Source organism: Gymnodraco acuticeps, unplaced genomic scaffold (genome assembly GCF_902827175.1).
Source record: "Gymnodraco acuticeps unplaced genomic scaffold, fGymAcu1.1, whole genome shotgun sequence".
Taxonomy (NCBI): domain Eukaryota; kingdom Metazoa; phylum Chordata; class Actinopteri; order Perciformes; family Bathydraconidae; genus Gymnodraco; species Gymnodraco acuticeps.
The window spans coordinates 1,563,387-1,578,312 of NW_022991286.1; the positions used below are offsets into that span (position 1 = coordinate 1,563,387).

The 14,926-nt window shown below is 38.8% G+C and overlaps 1 protein-coding gene across 5 annotated transcripts in view; it reads right to left on the bottom strand.

Moving 5' to 3' along the window:
• Nucleotides 1-14,926, bottom strand: part of LOC117562127 (alpha-2-macroglobulin-P) — a 44,546-nt gene that overhangs the window by 20,048 nt on the left and 9,572 nt on the right. Inside the window, exons 5-24 of one of the 5 annotated variants that reach the window (XM_034239936.1) lie at nt 14,671-14,691; nt 14,019-14,187; nt 13,832-13,916; nt 13,221-13,341; nt 13,012-13,126; nt 12,807-12,916; nt 11,908-12,063; nt 10,959-11,195; nt 10,609-10,672; nt 9,976-10,121; nt 9,717-9,866; nt 7,818-8,045; nt 7,520-7,595; nt 6,335-6,367; nt 6,111-6,237; nt 3,789-4,014; nt 3,380-3,506; nt 1,808-1,929; nt 1,165-1,216; nt 476-559 (exon numbers count right to left, since the gene is read on the bottom strand). In XM_034239936.1, the coding sequence (XP_034095827.1) occupies nt 476-559; nt 1,165-1,216; nt 1,808-1,929; nt 3,380-3,506; nt 3,789-4,014; nt 6,111-6,237; nt 6,335-6,367; nt 7,520-7,595; nt 7,818-8,045; nt 9,717-9,866; nt 9,976-10,121; nt 10,609-10,672; nt 10,959-11,195; nt 11,908-12,063; nt 12,807-12,916; nt 13,012-13,126; nt 13,221-13,341; nt 13,832-13,916; nt 14,019-14,187; nt 14,671-14,691 (2,449 nt within the window). Of the gene's footprint in view, nt 1-475; nt 560-1,164; nt 1,217-1,807; nt 1,930-3,379; nt 3,507-3,788; nt 4,015-5,917; nt 6,060-6,110; nt 6,250-6,334; nt 6,368-7,519; nt 7,596-7,817; nt 8,046-9,716; nt 9,867-9,975; nt 10,122-10,608; nt 10,673-10,958; nt 11,196-11,907; nt 12,064-12,806; nt 12,917-13,011; nt 13,127-13,220; nt 13,342-13,831; nt 13,917-14,018; nt 14,188-14,670; nt 14,692-14,926 lie in introns of all 5 variants that reach the window. The other 4 variants (XM_034239935.1, XM_034239937.1, XM_034239939.1 and 1 more) reach the window with 4 other exon arrangements.

Genomic DNA, 14,926 nt, shown 5'->3' on the forward strand with positions numbered 1-14,926 from the left:
AGCCGTGAGGTATTTTTGGAGTATTGATTACAGCGTTTAAAATGTATTAAATTAAAAGTCCTGAAAGAGATAAGGAGGAGAAAAGGCGTGTTTAGTTATATATTTAATGTACAATGTCTGAATCCTCTGTAATGCGCAACAACGAACATTGGAGACGTGGAGGGCCGGCCCCCAGCAGCGGAACACAGCTGTTTTTCTGACTGAACCATCTTCTGCTTGTAACATTACCGCGCTTTTTATTAATTAAAGTATACATTTGAACCTTCTCAGAGACTCAATTAGTCTCCTTTTTAAAGCTTCTCTCCTGGACGCGAGAATAACGAACACAGTTATCAGACTTAATGTATCGATACCCGCGGCTGAAATATCGATACTTTCTCGGAAAACTAAATATCGATATATATCGCAGGATCGATTAAATTGCACAGCCCTATTGATAACTAGAGTTAAAATAAAGAGAGACTGTGTGACTGACCCAGTACAGAGACAGAGGCCCTGGCTGATCCAGCCACAAACATCTCGGGCATCAGAAGGGAAATCTTCTTCTCCACAGGCCCCTCTGGAAACAAAGAACAGAAAAAAAAAAAAAATGGTTAAAAAAAAAAAAACCTTTCCCAGCTTGAAGAAAAATGCCTGTATATTAAATAAAAGCAGCAGCTAATTAGCTTAGCATTTAACCGCACACATTTCTTTTGAATGGATTACCAAAGAAAAAAAGATTAAAAACAACATATAAAATGATAATTAGTGAGTTTTAGAGAGAAGAAAACAACTAGGCTAGCTGTTTCCCTATTTTTCTAGTCTCTATGCTAAACTAAGCTAAATTAAGCTAATCTGCTCCTGGCTTCTTAGTGATGAATGTTTTTAACAAAGCAGGGTTGTATTGAGTCAGTGTATTTAGTTTAGCAACCGTATACAGCTGTTATGCTTTTGTTCTAACATGGTCTAAAATTAAAACTATTTCACACATACTCATCTGCAATCTGACAAACACAAAAGGCTTCTGAACAATGAATGAGGTGCAGATAAAATGTTATCATCCCTCACACTCAACCCCTGACCCTGACTCTGGACTCCATGACAGAATGAGAGATAATCAAGATGGCCGTTAACCCAGAGGCTTCAGATTACAGACGCTGATACACAGGTTGTGTGTGTGCTCACCTGCAGGACAGAGGAGAGCGTTATGACTGACCATCTGTGGTGTTCCTTCAGCCTGGTGGAGAAAGAGACAAAGAGAATTAGATTGGTTGAAGATATACCTCAGGAAAACTGGAAGGCATTGTAACAAGTGCAATATTTGTGTGTATCCAGCTTCAAATACAAGTTATTCCTCGGGGTGCAAAAACTATTAAATTAATCAATTTGAAATGCTGTTGCCCTGGGCACCATGTTCCTTCATCAACACAAACAACATTCATCGTCCAGCTGACCCAAACTAGTAAACCAAACGTGGATTAATCGGCCGTTGGAAATACTGTAGTCCCAACATTATTTTACCTTAAAGTTGGACCCTTTAAATAAAGTACATTTACGATTTTCATCTTCAGTAGAAAGAAATGGCCAACGTGCCATAAACACGGAATAGACATGCCACTATCATTCATCAAAAAGACTGGCCACAACAAAGCCAATTAACAAATATAACAGGGCAATACATTTGTGGTCTGCAGCTTCAGATGGTTCATTCTTCTCAAATCCCTAAAATAGGTCATTTCCCCAAATATTAATGAAGATATTGTCCATATCAGTAGTCAAACTCATGCCACCTTGTTTCTCCGGTGTGTTGTGTTTGACAGAGACTGACCTCCACCAGCAGGGTGCGGACCACCGTGTCGATGCTGCCCATGTCGGGGACAGTTGCCACCTCGTTGCCACACAGTATGTCAGTCTTCATGGCTTCAGCGCTGACCTTCAGATTCACCTGACCTGTGGGTACACATACAGTCGTATTGATTAGCGCTTCCTGTCACTCTGTCACTTTTTGTGTACGGAGGCAGAAACAGTTTCCCCGTCTGCTTTTCAATCCAACTCATTAGCCTCCACACCTCCTGTCTGTTTTCCTTCCTCCCCCTGTTTCCCCGTGTTATTCGCCCTCATTAATCCCCATTTGCTACCTTATTATAGCGCTCAATCTCCCACCCCCTCCCTCCCTTCACAGCCCACAATCCTTCACACGGAGGACAAGTACAGATCACCCCCCGAGGGAGAGGTTTCGGAGTGTTTCGTCAGAGATACTACCTGACTTGTTAGTACAAGTGATTGTCAGCATTCCTCTAAGGGGGAGTTAGAGGAGCGCAATTTGACATTCATCAGAGCCGCGTCTCCATCACTGCTGATTGAGGCTGATAGAAATCCTCAGCTTTCAGACCAGGCAGCGGTAAAACAACAAGCCCCTGTCTTTGCTTCCAGCAGTGCAGACGCAAAAAGCTGCCAGTGCCCATAAAGCAGATTAATTAGCTTGTTCTGTCTCATCTGAGAGTGGATGTTTAGCATTGACGTAACAAACAATCAGTATTCAATTATAAAGATGAGAAGATTGCATTATATTATTAGCAACAACAGTCACTCGGAAGTATTATTTGCCGTAATTATGAGGTAAAGCCGTGACTAAAATGAATAACATCTCAAACAGTCAGACAATTTTTTATTGAAGCTGAAATCTTGCACGGATCTTAAATTCAAATCCAGAACGTATTGGTGCCAAGGTGCCCCAGAAAGAGCATTGAAGCTTACACATTTGGACCACATTAGTGGTTTAGTGTTCTAGACATCACTACTTCAAACCACAGTGTTTCATGATTATCATTATTATACTATCTCCAATATGGATGTCGTTTTTGTAGTTTTTAAACAATTTCCCCAAAAATATCTAGAAACTTTATAATTGATATTTTGTCAATCAGAATTTGATACTTAATTAACACCCTATGAATGACATATAAAAATATATATATATTTCAGATGAGATTTTTGGGTGTATTTCTTTCTGTGATTTTCTCACTCATTGAAAAGGGAAAAGCTCACTCGGCAAATGTGATGTCACATGTTTTTGCACTATCAGGAGTTTAGTTAAAAAGATCATAGGTGGATTCAAAATCAATAAGGATGTTTTTACAGCATACATTCACTTGTAGTGCTCTTTTTAGTCATACAAATCTAATGTTACTAAGCAATCATTCTAATCATGTTTTTTCAGGAGCTTTAAATGGTAAAAAAGGCCAAACTCTTGTTTTAATGTCCTGTAAAAATAATTAAGATCTTTCAACAGACCACCAACAAATGGAAACTACGTGAAAAAAAACACTGACTGCTTCATACTGTATAATTTGCAATAACATGTTAATGTTTCGAAACAGAATGCATCAGCCATCAGTACCTAGGGCGGTTGGGGTTACAATCCACGAGAAGGTCCTGCTCTCCTCCCCGCACAAACACACACTGTACTGGCAGCCGTCGCAGTTTCTGGAGGTGTACTGGTCGGAATCAGCCAGAGCGATATTAACCTGCGGACACAATCAAAGACAAACATAATCAGAGAAATATATAAAATACATGTCCATTATCATCCGGTCGGGGTCAAGAGCTGGAAATTAGCAATGTTGGCTAAAGCTGCCACATTTACTGTTTTTTTGTGACAGTTGATTAATGGAGACTGTCCACGACACTATAAACAAATAAACTAAACATGTAAAAAACGTTTTAAAAAAGACAATTTGACTACCCTATCCACAGTCCTACGTGTATCCATTCAAATCAATTACATCTGCAACAGCTAGAATATTTACCATAATGCACTTGGAGAGATAGTTGAAGACTGTTGCTTTGAGTGTAAACACCTCCCCTCGGATGACTGAGTAGGGCAGGGTGAGACTGACAAAGAACGGCTGGAAGGCGACAAGCGCCGCGTTGGGCGCCACGCCGAAGCCCACGGACGAGACGCAGAACGCTCCAGCTGCCCACTTAGTGATGGTGTCAGGGACCGTCTTCTCCACGTTCACTGAGCCACTGTCTCTGTTCAAACAAACAAGCAAATAAAAAAGTAGCATGAAAAAATACATATGCTTAGCACATTCCATGCATTGCTACTGCACATGAGATTTAAGTGCTCAGTACATTTCAGTGTGAATATTCTTTAGTACAGCTGAAATGATAAATAAATAATGCATTTGGGTGAAATGGAACTTCATTGCTGCCCAAGAAAACAACTTCTAACTAAACAAAGGTCTACAGCTATGCTAGCAGCGCTGTAAATTGCTTTGAGTTAATGCTAACATCAACATGCTAACAGTGTCAATGCTAAATTGCTAATATCAAGCAGGTATAATATTAACCACGTTCACTATCAGAAGTTGTTAAGTAAATACAAAACATCCTGCTAAGACATTAAGTCAAAAACTACAAATGTTAGCCTCTGTCTGAAGTTAAACACAAAGTTGTAATATCAGGCTTTGTCTGGGCACAAATGTCTCAACAAAATTAGCTAATAAGAAATAACACAGGTGAAAAGTACTTCTGGGGCTTAGTTTTGCAGGTATTTTGTCATACAGTAAACCAAAGTATTGGATACATTTGAATTATGACGACAGCGGCAAGAAAAAGAGTAATTAGGATACATCCACTGGGCACCATGAATGACTAACAAATGTGTGTCATTAGGTTTATTTCACTGGGCACCTTGAATGTCAGTAAGGAAAAAAAGTGTTTTCCTTTAAAAGCTTAAATAGTCACGCTCCTGGTGGTGCTTGAAGATTAATGAGGGGATCATCAATGTCATGTTTGCCGTTAGGAACCATGAATGTCTGTACAAAATTAACATTTGCTAGTTGGCAATAATGCAGGTAAAAGGTACTTCTGGGGCTTGGTATTCCAGGTATTTTGTCATAAACAAAAGTATTGGATAAATATGAATTTTGACTCCATGGTGGTGCAAGGTAAAAGGTAATTAAGTTATATCCACTGGGCACCATAAATGTATGTACCACATTTGTGTCAGGTTTATTTCACTAGGCACCATGAATGTCAGTAAGAAAAGAAAGGAAAACAAATAATCACCAACGTTATGGTGGCCTCTGGGAATCATGAATGTCTGCTCCCTACTGAATTATTTCCACAACTATTGGATGGATTAACATGAAAATGTATGAAATGGTTGACCTACAGACAACGTCATCCCTAATCTTAACCTTATGTGACAAAAGTCATTAGGATGCATCCTCTGAGTAGCATGACTACCTGCTCCTGACCCTAATATCTCTCGACAACTTTTGTGGATAACTATTAACTGTACGATGTGCTGAACAGACCAAAATAGCCTTTGAGAGCCACACTGCTATCACAACTAACACAAATACATTATTTAAACAATAATAGTTACATTTATTAAAAATTTCAAACTTCATTATTGCAAACAACCTTGACAAAGGCAGCTCATACAAGATACATTCTTCCCTTTCATAATAAAATACCTAGATATATGCAAAACATTTAAACTAGGGGAACTCAAATTCAGGGCATTTTGTTTAAAAGGAACAAACTAAAAAGATAGAGGATGATGTTGTACCATATATTTTTCATATAAATTAGGTGACACTTGTATTCCAACTTTCCATTGAACCAATTTTGCAACTGTTGCAAATATGTAACAGTATGGACAGTTTTGAAGCATTTTCAAATTGTACAACTTTGTCCATTCTTTATTAATTTTTCACTATTTAGACAGAAAATGTGATGGTTAATCATGAACATTGATTTCCTTTCAACATAAATAAACAAATGAATCTTTCTAACTGAAAAATAACTTGTTAATTATATAATGCCTATATTGTTAAACGTAATGTTTTTGCTCACACGCGCGTTTGAAAGTCACAAATGTCTTATTTTTTCTTCCTATTCATATATATGTTGTTATTATTACCCCACAGAAACTAGGTCCCAGATCCAGGTTTCAGGGAAGAATGTCCTGAGAGTCTCTTTCTTCTGCTCCTCTTTACCTCTCACGACAGCACCTGAACTTTGTGGCATCATGTTGAAGGCCATGGGTATCGGAGAGTCTAGCACTGGAAACACACAAATACAAAACAAAAATCGAATTAAGCACGTGAACTTACCCAACAGAAACCAGTTCCCAGATCCAGGTCTCAGGGAAGTATGTTCTAATAGTCTTCTTGTTCATTTTGACCGTCTCAATGTCTGGCACATCCTCGTCCCATGCTCCGTCTGCATCTGCTGCTTGGGCTGAAAATACCTCTGATTGAGATAAGGTACAAAACAGTTTATCTGTTTCATTGGAATTTTTATCAAATTGCTAGACTCTGTACCCAAAAACACATACTTAGCATGTGGTCATCGAAAGATAGATCCATGTCTGCCAAAAAAAAGTGTTTATTAATGCTATAAATATAAATATTAAATGAAAGTAATAGTTAAATCACATTTGACACTTCATAAAAAGTAAACGTGAATTTGTGTTTTTATAATATTTTTTATTAATAATACTAATAAAGTGTTCATCAGAATCAGTCATTTGTCAAGACTGTCAGAAGAAGGTTTTTGTAATTTTGTTAAATAACTGTGCTACTCTTTGTTAAATGTATTGTGTTTAATAACATCAGCCAAATGTCATGCAATGATATGTTTTGCCTTAGATTATGGATTATATAAACACCATAATCAAATATTTAAGAACTTTTGTTGAATGGAGTGGACCTATCATGCAAAATGCACTTTTGTACGTCTTTTATACATGAATATGTGTCCCAGGTGTGTCAGGGAACTCACCAAGTGTCAGAAAACACAACCCTCTCTCTTTTCCTCCATACCCAAATCTCTAGAAACGGGGCTGCAATGGATCTGATACAGACTGATACAGATTTGAAAATTATCTGACGTCAGGAACGAGGAGCTCCGCCTATATGGGCAACTCTCCACCTATCAGGAGGAGACAGCCACGGCCATTGCCGTTCGAAAGCGCTGGAGACGCTGTAGTACATATGCCAGGCCTGTAGGTGACGCTGTAGTCTGCCACACAAGCAGTGAAGAAGACTTCTCAAATTCAGCCCTTGCAAAAACAGGGCTAAAAAAAGAGAGCAAGTAGAACAAAATGAGGCATGGCTAAAATGCATGATCTGTTTGGTATTTTGAAAAGAAACCTTCGCAGACATGTTTTGTATAGGTATGGCCCTACAATATATTATTCAAATATAGCATGATAGGTCCACTTTAATTTAATTAAAATGGCATGCTTTTTGGTGTATCTGACGGAGTTGACAAAATCAAGTTAGGAAGTGAATAAATGTCAAGTTTACTAAAAAGTGTTTTAATAAAACAGGTGTTCCCTTACCTGATTTGTTGGCTCATTCCTTTGTCTAATAAATATACCACATTAAAATAAGGGTTGTATTTCAAACTTGTTTTGTAACTTACCTCAAGAATAAGTGCTGTAATAGTGTACAGTATATTATATTTCTTGCCCTACTGTCAATAAGAATGGATATCAGTAGCAAACTATAAAACATACCGGTGTAATAGACCCCTGGATGGCAGTCATAAGGTTTTCTAACATCGGAGTTGGTCACAATTTTGATCCCTATTCCCTAGAAGGGGAAAGAGAGAGAACATTAGTCAACCAACAAAATATGAAGTCATATTTTGTATATGATTGGTCACACATTTTTAATGCAGTCACACAGTTTGAAATGACCCTGACAGAAATTACAAAAGGATACATTTTCTCCTTAAAAATGTATATTATATCGATCAATCTCAATATCTACGGCCCATTATTTAAAACCAATAAAAAAAATGACATGTTTCACTTTAAAAATGTTGTAGACGTCATTCTTCTGATCGTCCTCTGGAAAGTAGAATGAGCGCTTTGCTCGACTAGCTGGCTCTACGTCAGGGGCAAGCTCCAGTTCTGGTTCTGGTTCTATTATCTCGATGTCATCCTCTTGTACTGGCAGAAGCTTGCAGGGATCGGACTCAGCGTCTACAAGCTCATAGCTGTATCCTGAGAGCTTTTGCACAGGCAACTGGCTGTACACCTGCATAAAAACACACATGAGTAAGGGTAAGTCATCAGTTTACACAGGAGGTAAAGATCAGTCAAAGTTTCAAGTTCCTTTTAAATCATGATCTTAAAAAAAGTTAAGTTAAAAAGAAAAAAGACCTGCAGAATGCAGGCAAAGAACAGCTGTACTGCTGAGCTAATTTCAAATTCAGTGTGGAGCTGGCAGCGGACAGTGGGAAAAATATATTTGTAATGCCTTTATCTGGAGACTTGATTTTTGGTTTCTATAACTGGTTAATTGATATTAGTTTGCGGGAAAACAAAAGACTGATTCCTCAAATTAAGTAGTGTGAATAGTCAGTAGCTACACAGCACCACAGGTCAGCTCTGCTGAATCTTTCTGTGAAAACTGTAGGCTATAAAAAGTGTCAAAAATGTAAGCTCTATGTTAAAAAACTGTTAACTGATAAATGAAAAGGACTGATCTGAATGTTATCTTTAGCAGGATGTCATTGCATTTACCGATTCTGTTGAGTGTGCGTTCACACCTGCCTTGTATAGTCCGGTTGAATCGAACCCTGGTGCTTTTAGCCGCTTGGTGCGGTTCATTTGGGTCGGTGTGAACACAATCCGAGACCTCTTAAGTGAACTAAACAACCGGACTCTGGTCCGCTAAAATAGGTGGTCTCGGAGCGCTTGCTTGCGAACTCTGGAGCGGTTCATTGCTGGTGTGAACGCAGTCCGCACCAAAACATAGGAAGCGTAGTATTTACGTGTCACAAGAACGCGGATATCTTCAAAATCTTTAGCGAAAGAGTCTTTCAAGACATCCGCGGTTGTTTAGTTAAAGAGTGAAGTGGAATTAAGTGTTGAACAGTGTCGTGTAAAGTAAAAATGCTCCGTCAACAACATAAAAGTAAGAACACCTGTCGTCGGTGAAACGCCCCTCCTTACTGCAGAACGTCTCTCATTATGTGTTATAATGTTTTTTAACGGACGTTGTCTGATTATATAATCATATGCGCGGGCCGCTAGAGTCTGTTGATCTCCAGATTAACAGCAGCATGAGAATAACCTGCCGAAAGTGCCGATGCTCCATGGCGGAGGCTCCGGTAGAAATTGCCAGGATTTGTGTTTTTACCCCCTTAATGTCTGACCAATTGTTGAACAGCATTTCCGTGCACATGACTTGTGTTTAAAGTTTATAGTCCGTTAGAATTTTGCCCGTGTGAACGCAAACCGAACCTTCTGAAAAATGGAACAAACTGTGGTCTGGTGCGCACCAGAGAAGCGGACTATTAGGTGTGAATGCACCCCAGTCAGATCAAGGACAATCATTACTGAACAATTCAAAAGATATTTCAGGGGCTATACTGTAGTATCATCCAATATCATACTATCATCCAATATCATACTATCATCCAATATCATACTATTGCACTTGACTCCAGTATTAAGAGGAAGCTCAATTAATGTTAACTAGGTCGATTTGTAAAGTGTTTTCTCTCTGTTCCATCGGGTTTCCATGTCTAGCATAATGGACTAAGCTACAACGACATTTGGTTGTGCAACCATATGTTGCGTAATGAGAATCCTTGTTTTCTACCTATACTATTTACTCCTTTTAAATCCATGCCTTGTTTTAAGCATTTTAATTAAAAACATCATGCTCAGGTGTGCGTAAAGATATGATATGGTTTCATACCGAGTCAACAGTGAGTTCCTGCTCTTTCTGCAGCAGCAGGACGCTCTGGTCGATGGCTCTGACTGAGCACATGGAGCCTGGGTGAGCCTGCAGGGTGAGCGTGGTCTTCTCTGCTGGAAGCTCCTGGAGAGAGGAGAACCTCAAAGACACCTGCAGAGAAGACACCGAGGTGGGGAAGCATTAGTTTGACAGCCCAAAAGAAGTGAAGAAGTAAAGACCTACTGTATGGTAAAGACTTTAAAACCATGAAGTTGAATACCTTGTTATTGAGGCAGAGCCTGATTGGGAAGTCCATGCTATCGGCCACAAGCTCCCCTTTGGGCATCACAGTATAAACGACTACTTGGGCAAAAGGGGCCAGGTTTGTAACCTGACGCAGTGGCACAGACAACTCTCCTTTGTTGACTGAACCATGACACACAGAGAGAAAAGGAAATTACAATTATCACAATAAGTAAATACAAATAATATACTTTTCTCATTCAACGAACATAATATAATAACCTGCGAAAGTAGCCTGATGCTAATGTAGATACCAATAGGCACCTACATATTTCCTTTTTTTTTTAAATAAATGCCCAGCAGGTGGAGACTCCACTGGTTGCAAAAACTCTGAATGCATAGAAGTCTATGAAAAAAAAGTCCCTAATATAATAATTCGGTAAATATATTCTTTATGGTTTCATTGAGTAGTTTTAATTATCTTTAATACATCGTGATGTTAATTGTGTACATTATGATCCCATTTAGAGTCAAATAGACAATGAAGTAGGTTGTGCATTTGGGCGTGGCTACCTTGTGATTGGCATCTGCTGACAATAACAGAAATACAATCATGACCAGACTAATCCATGTTGATGCCCATCTTAGTTTAAGTAGCAGTTGTTATTACCAATTCCCGCTTGAACAGCAACTGGGAGACTGCCATGCTGAACAATTCCACCCCTGGACATCACCTACGAAGAAACAGGACGCAGGCAGATCAATTAAATTAGATATAGTTTTGCAATGCATCCTAAAGTCTTTCAAGTTCAGTCAGACATTAGATTAGAAAAACAAAAGACTGTCCAACTAGACAACAGCGCAAAAAAAACCAAGACATTTTGCAACTAACTTTCCCAGTCCGTTAGTGTGCTTCAGCTACAAACAAAAAGCTGGCAACATGTGGCTGATCTTTGCAAAACTGGTCATTCCAATGAGCTAATACTGACAGTACCTCATAACTTATTACACGAGTCTTACCAGGTAAAAGAATTGGAGGATCTCCTGGCCGTTCTTCAGCTCCGTCCCCTGGATTATGTACTGAGCACGCACCGTAGCGTCTTTGTCACAAGCCAGCTTCCCGTTCACCTGCATGAGTTTCAGGAAACTACTGCTCTTGGAGTAAAATGCTATGACGTTGTGGTATGCAGTCCTGTACTCTGGTCTGCGCAGGTCTGCCACATACGGCTCATTCACTTCCGTCTTTCTGGATCGCGCCTGTAGACCAAACAATCACATCTCAGGTTTTAAAACAACCGCCTTCACTTATAGAAAGGTGCAGTATTGGCGTATTTTTTAAGTCTAGCATCTCAAGGGTTCCATCGTCAAAAAGCAACAGGATTTCCTTATTGGATTTCCGTCTAATGCAGAAAATAAGCTTTGTGGCCAACACAAGTTTTTTTTCGCAGGATAATCTCCACATATTAACACCGCTTTATGATTTCTGAAGAGTAAAACACAATCAGCAGAAGTAAAAAGCTATAAACAAACTACATGATGGGAGCAAGCGCCATTTTTCTGACTCATAGAAGCTTTGGATATACAGCAGTGGGGTACCTACTGACATATTTTATATTGTAGAACCAAATGTGAAAATCTCGTACATTTGTGTTAGCCACAGACCTTTCTTCAGGCTGCTAACCACAAACACATTGGAAAAAACTTTGAGACAATGTAACCGGAAGTGGTAAATTACCAAGTCTTTTCCAGATGTTAGGCCTTATCCCTGCACTCTATATACCTTTAACTATTACATATGAACCTTAATGATCTCAAAATGGGATAAATTAAAAAATAATCTACGCCCGTCTTGTTCACCTCCAACATGATCAATAGGGTGGAACGTTTCTGGATTGCATAATTGATCAATAGTGAATTGGTTATAAATAGGAAGCTCTTGAACTGCATTCATTATTCTGCAGTAACCAACCTGTAGATTCACATTGTCCTTCCAGAGGGCGGTGTCAAAAGAAAACGAAGCCTTGCCATTCGTGCCTGTAGTCAGCGTTACTTCTTGAGAGTTGCCAGCAGACACATACACGGCCTCATTGGCGACAGCTTTGTTGTCTGGACCGATCACTTTGACCTGTAAATAAGTGAGAACGCAGAAGCTAAAAGTTCTTCATCCATTCAACAAGGTGACACTTTCAAGTACTGTAGCACTAAAATTGTACACTTTGCGACGCTGGTCATTTAAGGGTTTAAGCCTAAAGGGGTTATTCCCTCTGGTCCTCTGTGTGATAGAAATATTCAAATGGTAAATATGTATGCAGTATAAGCTAGCCTATTAGCAATGGCGATATTGGCCTACTTTTAATTCAGTAGGTGAACCTATGGTCATAAAATAGTGTGTGTGAGCTTAACTGTATATATAAAACGGAGCATTTTCTGTCAGCTCAGAATTCAGAATTTTTTTAACTGTATTGTGTGCTCATACGTTTCATTGTTAGTGTATAGGCTACTGCCTGAATATGCTCATTTTTCAAATATCTTGTTTTTCTCTTTTCTAAAGGTTACATTACATTTAAGTAAAAAACATCTTATTGATATTTTTTACCTCTTTTATTTATTTGATATTGAAGTTATCAAAAAGTAACAAATCAGGTTACATTACCTTTACATTTAGATACTCAGATTAGGTTACATTTCTTTTTTTACAGGTCACTGTAACGGAATGCATTTTCAAAGATACCCTCTCAACTGTTTGTGGATAATTTCCCAAACTGTGGTATCGCTAACTATCCACTAGCATGGATATGAATAACTATGTATCATGTGGTGTGGTGACGGCAGCTATATCGTAGCTCCCAGTGGTCTCTCTCTAAATACTTTTCCCTCGAACAAGATGCCAGGCTTGTATGCTTCAGGCACGTCCTCGAAGGTAACAGTTCTGACAATAGCGCTGAAGCTGGTGCGCCCTGTGCCTGTAAGAATGACTCCTAAATGGTAGAAAACATACAGATCACAGCTCATCAGGAAATAATGATGATTACTCAATGAACAGTCAATGTTCCTGTGTAAAGAGTCAAGCTACCTGTGCCGTACTCCTCCAATTCTGCATTCAGCTCAAAGCTGCCATCGTTCATGTTCCTGTTGAGTCGAAACACCGCCAAGTTCACAGTTTGTGTAGCACAGCCAGCTTTGTCAGTCTGGAAGATAATAGCACAAGTCAATTTCAACCCAAAAAAGAGAATTAGAGAGAAATAACAGCATGTCTTACTTTCATTAATCTGGAGTACTCACCGTCAGTTCATAAGTCTTGCAGATATCTTTTTCCCTTTTACTTGAAAACCAGTACATTTGGGTAGCAATTTTGCAAAAAACTGCCTTGACTGAACCGACAACTGGTTTCCCATAGGTGTATCTGCAGGAGGAGGCACAAAGATTGAGGAATGCTCTTCAGGAATGGATAAATGGACATTTAAAATGTGTATTTATTGCAGTGCTGTACGTTATTCTCCAAAAGCCCAAAAATCCCCAAATAACTTTTAAGGTCTGTTGCTATTTGGTTGTAATAGCTATAAGCTGCTGTTTGTGTATTTGTGAAGCAATAGGCCATTGGACAAATGAGCTTTCGGCCCAGTGGGATATGTTTTGGACTATTGGGGTGTTGGCCTTCAGATACCAGTGAACAGTTTTCTGTGTGAAACGCACACTCAGACACCATTTCCTAAAACAGTTGTATACTCTTGCAAATAATTTTTTTTGCAAAATTGCGGTAGTACCAGTTTGTATTTTCGTTATACCAAAATTGAGGAGAATTACATTTTTGAATTTGGTTTTATAAAATAGCCACTGTGCTAAACTTCATTGCCATTGCTAACCACTGTCGGTCTTTTATGTGGGACACTCACTTTCCACAAATCTTTAGCGTTGCCTCCCGGTCCAGGATGGAGATCACATTGGGTAATTCAACCTTTACCTCATATTTGGGCAAAACTGAAGGAGAGGAAAATTATTTAAAAATCGAACTGCTGAAAAGGTACATAGATCAAACATATCAATCATGTTGGTAATATTCAGCAAATAACTGCAGCAGACCGTATTCCTTGATGTCGAAGCTGTGGGATATTTGCTCTCCTTGGTCCGTTGTGGCAGTGATCAGGTAGCTTCCCTGAACCGCCTCAGGAATTATGGGGTGGGAAATATCAAGGATACCGCTAACAAGGTTCCTATCCAACCACTGAGCAATGCGATTTGAATTGGGATCCTACATGAAGGCAGAGGCACATTTGAGGTTGAGTTTAGACCCAAACATTTACTGTGGACTGATGGTGGTGGCTCATGGTGTCTGTGCTCACAAGGATGTTTTTATATCCTTCATAATAAGGCAACAAAAACCTTAGGGATTTGTTCCTGTAATAGTTACATCTTTTAAATTATTCAGATGGCAGTTTGTATAAAGACAATATAATACTTGTGAAAGTAAGTGTAATACCTTCGGTTTATGTCAATGTTTGTTGATTGGATTGTATGTTTGGCACTACAACTAGGGGTCGCCATAATCAAATGGAAAGCCCAAAACTATTTTAAAATAGCCAATAGGCCAATAATAAAACAGTCTCAAAATAAAACACTGCATTTATGTAGCCATTAGCATATAATTATATAATGAGGAGGCAATGTGTATAAGGGTCTTGTACAGTAATCATTAGAGCCATTTACTCATACTATAACTTTTTGTCAGTCTTACCTGGAGCTCCACCACTTTGTACTGAAAAAGAAAAGAACATTTTCAGTTACATGTAGAATTTGTACAATATTATGCGAGAAGAATACAACTGTAAAGCAAATGCACAGAATATAAATCATTAGCTGCTTCAATAGCAAACATGTACAATCCACAAACTGGAGGAGTACTGGGTAATGGGCAAGACTTACCTGGTTGAACACAAAAGTACAAAATACAGAAAATCAAAGAAAAAGAAAATACACTTTCATTCACTTAC